We start from the raw sequence: 15,590 nt of genomic DNA, 5'->3' as shown, positions 1-15,590 counted from the left end.
ATGTATATTGATGTGCATATTGCTGTGTATAGTGATGTGTATAGTGTATATTGATGTGTACAGTGATGTGTATAGTGTATATTGATGTGTATAGTGTATATTTAAGCAATAAGGCTTGAGGGGGGTGTGGTATATGGCCAATATACACCGAGATGCGTTGTGCCAAAGTACAGCCTTTTGCAGTGAAAGCAGTGAAAGTACAGCCTTTTGGCCATATATCAGAAACCCCAGAGGTGCCTTAGTTCATTTTTACATGTTTTGTTTGAGCTGCTTTTGAAAGCAAAAGTCAAATTGAAAACAGTATTGGTATTGTTGAATTCGATTTTCATTAGTGGTGGAAAAAGTAACCAATTGTCATACTTGAGTAAAAGTAAAGATACCTTAATTAACAGAAAATGACTCAAGTAAAAGTGAAAGTCACCCAGTAAAATTATACTTGAGTAAAAGTCTAAAAGTATTTGGTTTTAAATATACTTAAGTATCAAAAGTAAATGGAATTGATCAAATATACCTAAGTATCAAAAGTATAAATAATTTAAAATTCATTATATTAAGCAAACCAGACATTGTCATTTTTTTACGACCAGGGGCGCGCTCCAACACTCAGACATTATTTACAAATGAAGCATGTGTGTTTAGTGAGTCCACCAGCTCAGAGGCAGTAGGAATGACCAGGGATGTTCTCTTGATAAGTGTGTGAATTAGACAATTTTCCTGTCCTGCTAAGCATTCAAAATGTAACGAATACTTTTGGGTGTCAGGGAAAATGTGTGGAGTAAAAAGTACATAATTTTCTTTAGGAATGTAGTGAAGTAAAAATTGTCAAAAATATAAATAGTAAAGTACAGATACCCCAAAAAACAACTTAAGTAGTACTTAATTACTTTACACCACTGGTTTTCATAATATCAAGATAGCAAGTCTGTTTGTTTGGTTACCACAGCAACTACTGTAGTTATCTAGTAAACTTTCTAGCTACTTCAGTGGATGTTGAACACATGTCTACTGGCAAATTAACCTCATTTCTAGTGGAAAATGTATGAAATTATAGCCATGGTATGAAAGGGATAATCAACTCAGGACTTTTGGTTACTACATGATTCCATATGTGTTATTTCATAGTTTTGAATGAATAGGTGTGACCAAACTTTTGACTCGTACTGTACATAAGGGATAATCAACGAGGAGCTATGTGTTCTATGGAAAATAATGCAACTCCATGGATGGTCAGTTCCACTCCGCGTCTTGGAACACACATTCCACCTCCTTCATTATTTCCCATAGAACGCATAGCCCCTCGTTGATTATCCCTTATGTACAGTACCAGTCAAGCATTTGGTCACACCTACTCATTCAAGGGTTTTTCTTTATTTTTACTATTTTCTACATTGTAGAATAATAGTTTAGACATCAAAACTATGAAATAACACATATGGAATCATGTAGTAACCAAAAAAGTGTTCACTTCTTCGGGATAGGGGGCAGCATTTTCACTTTTGGATAAATAGCGTGCCCAATTTCAACTTCCTGCTTCTCTACCCAGAATATAAGATATGCATATAAATCATGTCTGTGAGTATAACAGAACTTATGTAGCAGGCAAAACCCAGAGGACAAATCATTCAGATTTTTTTTGTTTGAGGTCACTGTCTATTCAATGTGTTTTCATTGGGAAACTAGATGTCTAAGGGACTTGTTTGCAGTTCCTACCGCTTCCACTGGATGTCACCAGTCTTTAGAAATTGGTTGAGGTTATTCCTTTGTGAAATGAAGAAGTACGGCCATCTTGAATGAGTGTCATTTGAAGTCAACTTTTTGAGAGAGGAGCATGACTTGAAAAGTAACGTGAGTTTGTTGTCTTCCTGTATTGAACACAGATTGTCCAGTATTCAATTTGATCGATTATTAACGTTTTAAAATACCTAAAGTTGTATTACAAAAGTAGTTTAAAATGTTTTGGCAAACTTTTGAGATATTTTGTAGTGACGTTGCGCAAGTTGGACCCGGTGTTTTTCTGGATCAAACGCACCAAATAAATGGACATTTTGGATATATATCGACGGAATTACTCGAACAAAAGGACCATTTGTGATGTTTATAGGACATATTGGACTGCCAACAAAATAAGCTCGTCAAAGGTAAGGCATGATTTATATTTTATTTCTGCGTTTTGTGTTGCGCCTGCAGGGTTGAAATATGCTTTCTCTCTTTGTTTACTGTTGTGCTATCATCAGATAATAGCATCTTATGCTTTCGCCAAAAAACATTTTTGAAATCTGACATGTTGGCTGGATTCACAACGAGTATAGCTTTAATTTGGTATCTTACGTGTGATTTAATGAAAGTTAGATTTTTATAGTATTTTATTTGAATTTGGCGCTCTACATTTTCCCTGGCTGTTGGCCAAGTGGGACCGCAAGCGTCCCCCATATCCCTGAGAGGTTAAACAAATCATTTATATTTGAGATTGTGTCGGAGGCGTACCGGTTAGCGTGCACTGCGTCCGGCACGTCCGGCACGCCACAGGAGTCGCTGGTGCGCGATGAGACAAGGCCTCCCTAACCCTATATAGTGTATATAGTATATATATATATAGTGTATAGTGTATATTAATATGTATATTGATGTGTATAGTGTATAGTGATGTATATAGTGTATATTGATGCTTATATTTTGATGTGTTTAGTGTATATTGCTGTGCAGAGTGATGTGTATAGTGTATACATATCTGTGTATAGTGATGTGTATAGTGTATATTGGTTTGTACATTGACGTGTATATTAATGTGTATATTGATGTGTATAGTGATGTGTATATTTATGTGTATAGTGTATATTGATGTGCATAGTGATGCGTATAGTGTGTATTGATGTCTATAGTGTACATTGATGTGAATATTGATGTGTATAGTGTATATTGTATGTGTATTGATGTGTATAGTGTTGTGTATATTGGTTTATATACTGATCTGTATAGTGTATATTAATGTATATATTGATGTGTATATTCTATTGTGATATGTATATTGATTTGTATAGTGTATATTGATGTGTATAATGTATATTGATGTGTACATTGATTTGTATAGTGTATATTGATGTGTATTGTGTATATTGATGTCTATATCGATGTGTATAGTGTATATTGATGTGTATAGTGTATATTGATGTGTATAGTGTATATTGATGTGTATAGTGTATATTGATGTGTATAGTTTATAGTGATGTATATATTGATGTGTATAGTTTATATTGATGTGTATAGTTTATATTGATGTGTATAGTTTATAGTGATGTATATATTGATGTGTATAGTGTATATTGATGTGTTATTGATGTGTATAGTGATGTGTTTAATGTGTATTGATGTGTATAGAGGGCTCATCTGTGAAAGAGACCTCGTCTAAATCCATTGCTACATCTAAACTAAAATAATGATTCATTGTGTTTGTCTTTTATGTTTGCAAATGTATAGGGAAATTATTTGAAACTGAGCCAGTGTACTCACCAGTGTGCACAAACATGTGTTTGACGTAGTTCTGTTTAGCAGTAAAGGTTTTGGTGCAGAGAGTGCACTCATAGGGCTTCTTCTCCCCCTGTCCCATCGAGGCCGCCTGTTGCTGTTCCCGCGCTGCCTGTTGCTGTACCGTCAATTGCTGAGGGAATGGGGGCATACTAGGGGTAGGCCCGGACACAAACTGGGGCTGCTGGCCTCCCATGGGCTGCTGCAGGCTGAAGAGGAAGGGCTTGTTGTTGCTGGCCGACTGTGTGGGAAACAGAGTGGGCAGGTAGGAGTTGCCAGCCATGCCCATTACCTGGGTGTTGCTGGTCATGGTGAGCGGCATCCTCAGATTGCTGGTGTGAGATTCGACCTGACGCATATAGAGTAGGGCACTTGGCAGAGACTGGGCCATGATTGGGTTGGGCAGGGGCTGCAACATGTTACTGTCGCTAGTGCTGTGGGATGTGCCCCCTTCCTCCGTCTCATGAATCTGCTCTGGGGAGGAGTCATCGACTTCAATCTGCACTGGGGTCCCCTCTCCACCTCCTTCCCTCCCAAAGCCCACGGGGTACTGGTGCTGGTCCACGGAGTCTGGCTCAGTACCAATGGAGGAGCTTACCCCTGAGTCAAAGCTTTCACCCTTCGGTTCAGTCTCCACACCCTCAACGTGGTCAGTGTCCTCTGTGCACTCATCCATACCATAGCAGCTGTACTCATCCTCTGCCTCCTGCTTTATGTGAATGCCTCCTGTCTGTATGCGTACCGGTCGGGGCTGCTTGCGGCAGTGGGTGGTCTCAGGGGTGGATAGGAAGCGTTCCATCTGCTGTGACCTTTCATGGATGCGGGTGATCCACGGCGGGTCCTGGTCGTGCTGGTCCTTCTGCATGCTAAGGGCTGGGTCGTAGCTTGTTGTCATACTGGTTACGTAGTGGGAGCGTTCACGGGTTCCATTCTGCAGTGAGAGGCCCGAGTAGGAGTACAGCGATGTGTACGCACGCTCAAGGCTCTGCTGGGACGTGGCCTGCATGTACCCTGACTCTGCATCGCTGCTGGGCCCAGAGGTGCCTGACTCAGGTGTGCCCCGGGGCGTCTCCTGCCCAGAGTCCCCTGGGTTGACAGGGAACCCCCCTGGACCGGCCAGGCCCACATTCTGGGACACGATGCGGGTGCACTCATCGATGACCGTCTTGATCTGCAGGATGCTGGCAGCAGTGAGGATCTGGAGAGCCTCTGATTGGGACACCCGCAGGACCCCGCTGTACATGAAGTCTATCAGCTTCTGGATGGACTGCACCGAGACCACCGAGGGGATCTCAATGTCACTGTAGCCCAGGAGCAGCTTGTCCTGGAAGAAGGGGCTCCCAGCGGCCAGCACGCAGCGGTGGGCTCGCAGCATGCTTCCATGGATCCGAACAGTCACGTCACAGAAGTGCCCGCGGTTGCGCTGCTCATTGAGGGTCTCAAGTACAGAATTGCTGAAGTTGTGGAGATTGATGTTATGAATGCGCTCGGTCATCCCCTTGCAACAGATGTCACCTGGACACAGAAGAAAAAAAGGCTTACATTTTTAATTAATTAATAAACCTTTAGAAAGTAAAAATGTGGGCCACATGATGAGTACTATCTAATACAAAAAAAATGATAATGATTATCAAATAGATTTTAAGATGGAACATAGCTGCACTGCAGGGACATCATCAGGATATTTAGCACAGAAATGCCAAGTTTAATCAATTTCAACAAATGACCTTCTCCATCCACCCCATGTGCTTTCCTCATATTTCAGTGGTCATCTTATTTTCATAACATGTTGGCATTTGATATTGAAACAATCAAATTAGTCAAGGTAAACTAGCTAGCTGGTTAGTAGTTGGATGAATGTCTGCACAAAACTGCACAACAAAGGATCTGTAGCGCGATAGAGTGAAAGAGACAATCAAGATGGATCCCCATCTCATTAGTTTTGTTCCCATCTTACAAGTCTGGTGGTAGATTTTCTCTGAGACTCTAAACCCCCAGTAGGTGGTGCTCTGGGTTTAAACTAATAGGCTTAGTTCATCAGCCGTCCACCTGCGTGCTCAGTGATGGTGCTCCCTAACTATCTTACCTCTGCTCTCCCAGTTTTGGGACATTACACAAATGAAGCTGGTATTTGTGCCAGAGACCTTTGCTAAAATTTGGTCTGACAATGTTTAGGCCACCCTCATGAATGGATTTGTGGCTGCCCTGAACACAAACTGTACCTGAAACTCGTATATCTACAAATTGGCCCAGCAACTAAACAAATCTTCAAAGATAGCCATTATATTCCAAGCGCAACAGTATTGCTCTCAATTCATGCAATGTTAAAGCTCCTCTTAGACATGTAAATGTAGTATTAACAAAATGCTACAAAGACAATATATAACTGACTTGTTGAATAATGCTTGACTTTTCTATCTGACATTTGAAGATCAGTTGAAAAGACTGGATATGACAATGAAAGACAATGGCATCCAAAAGCTTTGTTATTCCACACATGGAATCTAGATGAATTAAATTGGTTTTCTACCATTTCACCATAATAACATATTTTATTAACCACTTTGATAGCAGAATAAGTATCAAATCACTAAATATTATTTAGCATTAGCCCTCAAGCAAACAGCCTCTACATTATACTGTCCTTAAAAAAACATGAATGGCTTTTCTGTAAGACTGAACACCTGTTCATACAATCTCATATGTTTTACATAATTTCATTCATCCACATAACCCACACCCAGAGCACAGGGGTTCTTGAAACCACGGCTATTATACAGTACCTCCCCCTTTACCCTCTGGGTACATACTGTACACACACACAAACACACACACACACTCACACCCACACCCACACTCACACTCACGCACCTGACCCCCTTTCACTACTATCACCCTTGTAATTATCATATGCAATAGCAGTAAAACTACAATTAAATCAGACTTCTCTCCTATGCAATCGTAAATGAAAAGTGGCATGATATACAATATATTCCAAAAATCTAACAACGAATATTGATTATATTCCATCTAAACGGTCTTTATGCAAAAGTGTATAAAATATTTTCGCAATTTGAATTACATTCATCAAAAACTCCTATACCAACAATACAGTGCAGCTTTGACGTCAAGAAAGGAACAGCCGGCTGGTGGCTTTGGTGATGGAGGCTAATCGGGTAAGTAGGTACTAAAGTTCCCAAAGAGTTTTGTCATGTTATCTTGTTAGTAGATTATAAAAAATGAAGATAGCCATCTATCTAAGTGCACCGGGCCATGCAAAACTAACTGGCCCACTCAGATCTAACATGGTGTTTGGGGATGGAATAAGCTAACTAGCTAGCAAGCAAGCTACAACAACCCCATCAACACTACGTTTTTTTTTTAGAAATTAATGGTCAAATACCAATCGGATTAATGTCATTATTTATTTCAAGGTAGGCCTTTATTTTAGCTGTACTGCCTGATCTTTCATGACCGATAAAACTTGCAGGATATCATGGTAGCCAATGTTTGTGTTAGCCATTATACCTGGATTTACTGTTACTGCTGCTAATAACGTTAGTAACGTTAGCACTCAGGTTAGCAGCTAGCTATAGCTACCATTGGCCAATAGTTTTAGCCAGTTTGGTTATAGACTTTCAATGTCTACTATGATGGTATAAGGTTTATCTTGATTTTGTGTAACTGTATGAGAAATGCTGGACTTGGTATGATGGGGGTCCTTACCGTCTTATGTGGACAGTGGCCTCACTCCTGCTGTGTATTCACTTGTGTCCTTCTCTTAAAGTCACTTATCCGAACGCTTTTCTGACATGACCTCGGTCAAATTCGGATAAAATATACGTTTCTCTCAAAATACAAATGTAAAGTGATATGTCTTATTGGGACTTTTAGTTGGAAGGATGAAATCAATCCGAATGTTTAACAGCAACCTAATTCTGCAATCTTCCCTTTAATGTTAAACACAATGATCAAGATCTTCCTAGATAATGTATAATGTATATTCATGGCCATGCCTTGCTTTTAGGTCAAGTGATTACCTTTGACCATCTGCCAGAGAAAATACAAGCCTTGAATCTACAGTATGTCTATTTAGTTTAATGTTTTATATAAGACTTGCTATCAAAACCAAGGGAAGAACTAATGAACACCATTTAGTTTTATTTACTCTTGGGAAAACAATTGATCGAAAGCATTATAATATATAAAACCGGGAAAAAAAGAATTAAAACAAACATCCTCTAATCACAGCCATTAGGCTTAATACAATCAGAAAGAGAAAAATGGGATGACTGCAACATGCCGTGACAGCAGGACAGCTTGGGTATATATTTATAAATAAATTACAAACACACCCATGTAGCTAGAGATACAGTGGCCAGAGTAGCCTAACTACCGACAGACTGACCAACTGACCGACCAACTGACCAACCACAGAAATATACTCACAGTCAGATGACTCTTTGTTGGGAAGATGTGTGTGAGGCTGGTGATGAGGCACAGGGCACACTGCTACAGGTTGCTGGTGAAGGTGGCTATGGAAAGACCAGTCCTAGGCTGTCCCTTCAGTCCTCTCTGCTGCCGCTATCATAGGTCGCTCTGCCACAGGGCCACAGTGGTCTCTTCAATACCACCCTGAGGGAAAAAGAGAGAATTCATAAATCAACATGTTCATACTGAGAAAGAAATGTGTAGGTGTCTAACCTTCATACATAGATAATGAAGTGAGCAATGCAATCTGGATGTGTTATAATTTCCAAGGTAAAGAGTGAGTGAACCTTCTAGACCAATTTAAGGCAGTTTACTCTAGTGGACACTTGACCGCCAATTATATGTCAAGGTTAGAAATCATATGGTCACAGGGCCAAATCTCTTTTCAGTCGTTATCTAAACTACTGGTCAGTGAACCACACCCTACAAAGGAGATCCTTCCACATTCCAGTCTGATTTACCCACAAAGATATTATACTCCTCATACTGTATCATATTTTCCCGTTCTGAATAAAAGTACAAAGGTCAAAGGCTATATACATTTGTTCAAGATCTCATAGATTTATCAGAAAAGCATTGAGAGAGACCAGAAAATTCTACAACATGCCTTGAGAGGACCTAGAGAGACTCAGGAGCTTGATTTATTTGAATAAAAGGTTGCAACAAGGGTGAAAGGATTGTTCTCCAATACAAAGGACTGCAACAGTGTGTGTGTGTGTGTGTGTGTATATGTGTGTGCCAAGGCAGTACTGAATGTGATTTCAAATGTATGTTTATTTATTTATTTTTACTCCTTTTTCTCCCCAATTTCGCAATATCCAATTGGTAGTTACAGTTTGGTCCCATCGCTGCAACTCCCGTACGGACTCAGGAGAGGCGAAGGTCGAGAGCCATGTGTCCTCCGAAACACGACGCTGCCAAGCCGCACTGCTTCTTGACACACTGCTCGCTAAACCCGGAAGCAAGTCGCATCAATGTGTCGGAGGAAACACCGTACAACTGGCGTCAGAAGTCAGCATGCATGCGCCTGGCCTGCCACAAGGAGTCGCTAGAGCATGATGGGACAAGGACATGCCGGCCAAACCCTCTGGGTCAACTGGGCCAATTGTGTGCCACCTCATGGGTCTTCCGGTCGCGGCCGGCTGCGACACAGCCTGGGATCGAACCCGGGTCTGTAGTCAAATGTATTATAAAATATATTTCGATTTGTTTAACACATTTTTGGTTACTACATGATTCCATATGTGTTATTTCATAGTTTTGGTGTCTTCACTATTATTCTACAATATAGAAAATAGTACAAATAAAGAAAAACCCTGGAATGAGTAGGTGTGTCCAAACTTTTGACTGGTACTGTATATCGACACTAAAATAGACAACATGGGGTTACTATGGAGCACCATAGTAAGACATTACGATCAGTAACAGTCAACTGAGAAATACTGCAACACAAGGCATTCTTGAAGAAACACAAAAAGGCATTTAACACCCAGGGTGTGATTCTCAGGTTTACAGAAACTCTAAGCCATACATATGTGTGCATGGCCATAAACTGTAAAAGGCCAACTGTAGACAATGTGAGCATCCTCAGGTTTGTACTGTAGGTCCTCACAACTGTTCACAAAATGGAGGAAATTTCCATATATCAAATTCAAATAAACCAGATTTTATCATGAAGTTTCCTAAAGGATAAATACCCATATTTGCCTTGAACCGTGCCTATTTTTTTTTGGTCTTTCCTTTTCTTGCCATGTGTCTTTCATATATTGCAATCTATTTACTGAATGATCTTCATGAATATGATCATACACTATACTGTAGGAATATCATGTATTTAGTATTTTATTCGGATCCCCATTAGCTGTTACTGAAGCGACTATTCCTTGGTTAAAGCACTAAGCTTGATTAAACTGTAAACATTAGTAGAGGGGGTAACCAACAACCATTTTAATCATTCCAAGGAACTTTTCAAATATTTGACTCTGGGAAATTGTACTGGCATCAAGTAAAACAACTTGTATTAACTTTAAGAGCGACTAATCAAAAGGTAATGACTGCAACAGACAAACAAGACATAGAATGTGATGGTAATGAATACTGAACTGTCTCCATAAATGCTTTATGTCATTTATCTATTCATCAGATTTATTCTCTGCTTTTGGTTATCTTTCCCAGTCTGCTCTGAGCATAGATATTTATTTTTCTAAAAAGGGCTTTATTTATCCTTGCATACTTTCCATTGTATTAGTAGGCCTATGCCTCTGGCAGACCAGCCAGATTAATATAATTAAACACTGCTTTGTATAGATGTAGGATCTTCATTTGAGCCAGTTTGCTACAGCAGGAAAATAATACAGCTGCAACAGGAAATATGAAATATTATGTGGATTATAATGATTGGACATTTTTGTAGGGGTTGATAGGAAAGTTATCCTGCAACAGGGTGATCAAATGAAGATTCTACATCTGTAGATGCACAGAGGCAGTCAGATACAACCTTTGGAAAAACTAAATATCATAAAGTAAGAAAACACAATGTAACGTACAACCAGGGTTCCAAAACGTTTCTTCTGCTGTCCACATATGATAAACATTTTAGGCTCCACGTAGAACCCTCTGTGGAAAGGATTATACAGTACATGGAACCCATGTGGGTTCTACCTGCAACCAAAAGGGTTCTACCTGGATATATGCAGTGCTCCATTGCGAAAGAGATTCTTAGTTTCAATGGGACTCCCTGTTAAAATAAAGGTAAAATAAAGAAATGTGGACCTCTTCAACCTGTTTCCTAACAACCAAATGCCTGTGGTTACACCACAGAAGATTGACATACAGCGTCCCCTCTATGCCAATAGTTGTGCTCCCTGCCATGAATAATGTTTGTTTCTCTATTGTTTTATCAAATTATAGTTTGAGGCACAGTAAATATAGCTATAAGCATGTGTTGCTGTTTGTTTTCCATATTGGACAAAATGGCACCATGTTTCCATAACGAGCCACTGCTGTGGTTTTAGGTCAAACAGCTCAACAGAAACAAGCCTTGGTTAGCCTCACCAACTACACCACCAACCATATTATTTGAATATATAGGGACTTTGCAAAACACCTTCCAATGATGCTAAGAAATAAGTCTGAAGCCATTGCTATTAGGGGTGTGACAAGTGGACCATTTTTCTTAACGTTTAAACTCAAATTTTTGCATTGTTTTTTTTTTTTTAAACCAGAAGAAAAAAACATACAATTCCAGGTCAATTCACAATGCAGAATAATGGTCCTATTACGTATGTAAGACCACTAGGGCCGGGCAATGAAGTTATATCTACCACAACCCTTTACAGACATAGAACACTGCTACAGTAGCATGTCAATAATTGATCACTTTTAAGACAATTTCAAAAAATGCAGCATCAGAAGCATCTGTATCTTTTCAGACAGTAGAATTCTGCCCTGGCATATAATGTTCTATTGTTTCCCTGACAACAATACACATTGCTGATTGATGTTCAGCTGTGTTGTTTATGTTTTTTTTTAATGGTAAATTATGTTAACTTTAAAATACTTTCTTAGGAAAGAGTGGTCTGTGCTCAGGCAGCAGGCAGGCTAGGATTGACAGGTCTGGTTGCTTAGTGATGAAAGTTAGTCCCGCTTCAGAAGCGGCGTTACTTTACAGACAAGTAAAAGGCTGTTCATGTCTCCAGAGAAGGTTTTGTGTCGGCGTTTATGAAGCCGTAGTATTTCCTGCCCTAACAGGCAAGCAAACATGCTGTAGCCGGAGCGCTTTCAAGGGGCCACATACCATTATATCTGAAAAGGGTAATTGATACAGGCTACAGTATACCGGTAGCCTACTGTAATTTCATATTATGAGACAAAAACACCCCCACCCACTCTGCAACGAAGAGTAGCCTACACAGTGCTCGCTAGACTGGTCCGAATATACTGTATCAGTTCATGAATAGCCTAAGCTAGGATTTTCTACACGCAACAGACCGAAGACTGAACACACACTAGTGTCATTCACGAAAAGAAAGAGCAGGCTGGCCAGCATGAGGGAGAGAGAGGAGGGGCAGACAGAACCGTGTGCATATGTCTTGGTAATCTGCATCTCGCAATATCTTAATTGTATTGCATGCCTGGCAAATTCACCAAAGTAGCTTAAAGTTAGCCTTTTCCTCTCTGGTTTAATTTAAATGACACAACTTTCCCCAGGCCTTTACAGCCATATAGTCTAGTTAGGCTATAGCACGGAAAATCATGTTTTGTGACAACTGCACTGTGATTTGAATTATGGGCGAAAAAAATAGTTTTTCGGTTAGGGATTTTTTTTAACGTTAAGGATCCCAACTCCATTTAAACGTTTAAACGTTCACACCCCTAATTGCTATGCAACTGAAAAGATTTTGAGTGTTGCGTGGCAACAGCTGGAACAAACCAACGCAACACCCTAAATTGTCTTCTGACCCCTAATAATCCATACAATCACAATAAGATCCCAGCAGCTACCCTTGCGGACCCCTGATAAAGTTGAATGTGTAAGCACACTTGCCAGGACCGTAGTCACTGGTTAACCTCTATGTGCGTACACTGCCTACACAGTATGCCCATTGCCCAACACTGAGCAACTAAATGTCAGACCTATTCCTATAGAATTTGAATTCAAGTACAATTGTACATTCTATAATAAAGAACATCATAGAGATGTACCATTCATCACACACACACACATACACACACACAGTATGCACTCCCTCACTCACTTTTAACTTGAGGAAAATAATAGAAAGAACATTAAGGGGCCTTTTTCTAGTTCTTTTTTTTTTTAAATGTCACAAAGTGCTGAAATGAAGAGGGAAATTTCACTAGTTCACAAAAGCCAGTGAATGCAGGTTTAATAGTGTGTTAACGTCAGGTTAGTGTCATTCTATGGTGACCTGATGACAAAGGCCTCTACAGGGCCAGTTTTAGACAACACAAGCATATTTACTTCCTCCCTGGTCTCAGCTGCAATCTAGACATGTAAATCCACCTGCCTGAGCGTTGAAGTGAGGTGAATAGGGGCACAAAGGAGCAGACTAAGGGAAGCAGACTTCTGCTGCCCAGACTGCCACTCACAACAGTGATTCCATTTTAGCTGTGACACAGTGGGTGAGCAGCAGCCAGCTCCTACCTGCAGTGAATGCTAATCAGTCCAGGGGTCTCCCTCCTCCCTCCCCTGCCTTGGACGAAAGGGGCTGATGATGATCCTTCAAAATTAATTAGATCCTTTTTGGAGGCAGCCATTTTCTTCCACTACTTATGCCTCTGCCAAATCTGTATAATTTTGTATTTTCATCCCTGTTCAGAGGGAATCAAACTATACTATTATAATGCATTTATGTGTCTGATATTGATCTTCCCCAAGCCTTTCCACAGCTCTCCCTTTCTCTTTCTCTCGCTCTCTCTCCCTGCACTGCACTGTGTCCCTCTCTGTAGAGTTAGCTGTCAATAAGTCCCCAGAGGTCAGTTCGTCTGCTAGAAATCAGACACAATGCTCCAGACTGCCAGTGCCATGCCCTGCTGCCACAACAAAGACCACAGGAGAAAAAAAAGGAGGAGAGAAGGGAAGAGAGCAGCATCACCAGTCTGACTTCAGGTTAATCAGAGCTGCCTAGCCTGCCTTAATTAGTTGGCAACCTCATGAAGAATACTGCGCCAAATTTGGAAATCAGTTTAATCTAGGGGGAAAATGAAAAGAAGGTGGGGGTGCGGGATGGGGTTGAGGACAGAGATGAGAGGCGGGTTTGTGAAAGGAGACGATGTCAGCCATGTGAATAATATACATCTTGAATATGCAAATGTGACTTACAATACACACCACAAGCATATATTTTCTCCTTGATACACGTGAGCCTACAGAGGGATTTTAATGGAAATGAACCAACCCATTTGTTTCCTTGGGCGATGAATAATCTGTGATGTGTATTGTTTTGTGCATACTGTACCATTCAGAAGGATATTCTGGCCTATTCCGATTCTATTTAGTGTTAACAGCAAACAGATATTAGCGCAGCATGCAGTGTTTTGCTACTTTTTGTTGTGGCACATGAATACTATCAATAACTGTAAAGTAAAAGGAAATCTATCAAATCTGTCAAAACAATCTGCCTCAACCATCATTTCGTCACGATTGTTATTTCTACTGCCAAAAATTAAGCATAAAAAAATGGGTCAGCTTTCAACACTTATGAATAGTAGGGTAAGTATTTGAACACTGACGAAATTGCCCCAAAAACTTTTTCACACCAGATGAAACAATTATAGTCACAAATATCATAAGAGTAGCAAATGTGACTTAGACTTATTATTTTTCTTCTGTTACAGTATTGTTGCTGAGGTACAGTTTGACAGAGGTCAAACCCAGTAGCAGCAGGCTCACTGTTTCATCACAGGCTTTCTATAATTTCACATACATTCCAAAATGATTTGAATAACTTGAATAACAAAATACACATAGGTCTACATCTATTAATTCACCGCAGGGAGCTACATTGCACATCATTGCACCAATTTGTATACCACATCTGAACAATACTGCAAATGCCACTCTGATCTGAATAAATTATTGGCAATTGAATGTTCAGTTCTCTCCCAACAACATTCTGTTGGGTAATTAAATTAATGAGCAATATACAGTACTACATCTCTTATTACAGTTGAGTGGTTTAAAATCAAGCCCTTGTGTTATTAACTATAAACATGAAAATGACCTGATAATACACTCAATGCACCCATACTGGAAAACAACAACTCAGTCTCAGGTTTTAATTGATTAACCTTTGGTCTGCATATGAACTCTGATGTCAGAAAATCCATCAAACAACATTAACAAAACACCTACACACAGCTTCAAATATATAAAAATACCATGAGGCCACATTGTCGTGATGTGCTGTGTAGCCTAACATTCCTTACAAATGTTTCTAATTTTAATAATGTGTTGGCCAAAACGAAGTTGAAACATACACAATTGGCATGTTTATAAAGGTATAGTGATTGGTACAGTACGTGCCAATACTACAGGCCATTTAAGTCAAAGCAATACCACCACTCAAAACATGAGGATGATTTCATAAATGATAAATGAGATGATTGCCGCCCCCGCCCCCAACAAAAAGAGGGTTAGGTAATGATTGCCCCCGCACGACCCCTGAGGGTTAGGTAATGTTCTAATCTAAGGTCATCTTACTCAATTGTTAATGTTCTTTGGTCATTTGAGTCTTTGAAAACAATGTATAGCTTCAAAGATTGTTTAAAAATCATCATTAGCACTGTCAATCCATGCATCCATATCTATGAATGTCACAGCGGTTACATGTCCCTGGTCCATCCCTCAGATTACCAAATGAAGGCAGGGTGGGGCTGTTGATATAACTGACTAAAATTACAACAAGATGTTTGATTAGGAACTCACCAAACATTGTAGAAATATCAGAAATAAAAGCACTACTGAGAAGTTACATTATACACCAATCTATAACATACATTAGAAGAGATGTTGCCTTAAATTAAAGGTCCCATTTGGTTGTGACATACAGTAC

General features: G+C 39.8%; 1 protein-coding gene across 2 annotated transcripts in view; it reads right to left on the bottom strand.

Annotated features, from left to right (window-relative positions):
- The window catches only part of zbtb20 (zinc finger and BTB domain containing 20), a 51,061-nt gene that overhangs the window by 14,268 nt on the left and 21,203 nt on the right, over positions 1-15,590 (bottom strand). For both annotated transcript variants that reach the window (XM_021591419.2, XM_021591420.2), the window contains 2 exons: positions 7,972-8,157; positions 3,508-5,037 (listed from right to left, as the gene is read on the bottom strand). In XM_021591419.2, the coding sequence (XP_021447094.1) occupies positions 3,508-5,017 (1,510 nt within the window). In that variant the 5' untranslated portion in view covers positions 5,018-5,037; positions 7,972-8,157. The remainder of the gene's footprint in view (positions 1-3,507; positions 5,038-7,971; positions 8,158-15,590) is intronic.

The sequence above is a fragment of the Oncorhynchus mykiss genome, chromosome Y, assembly GCF_013265735.2.
Source record: "Oncorhynchus mykiss isolate Arlee chromosome Y, USDA_OmykA_1.1, whole genome shotgun sequence".
Classification (NCBI taxonomy): domain Eukaryota; kingdom Metazoa; phylum Chordata; class Actinopteri; order Salmoniformes; family Salmonidae; genus Oncorhynchus; species Oncorhynchus mykiss.
The sequence above is the reverse complement of the archived record's forward strand: the minus strand, read 5'-3'. Positions and strand labels throughout refer to the sequence as shown.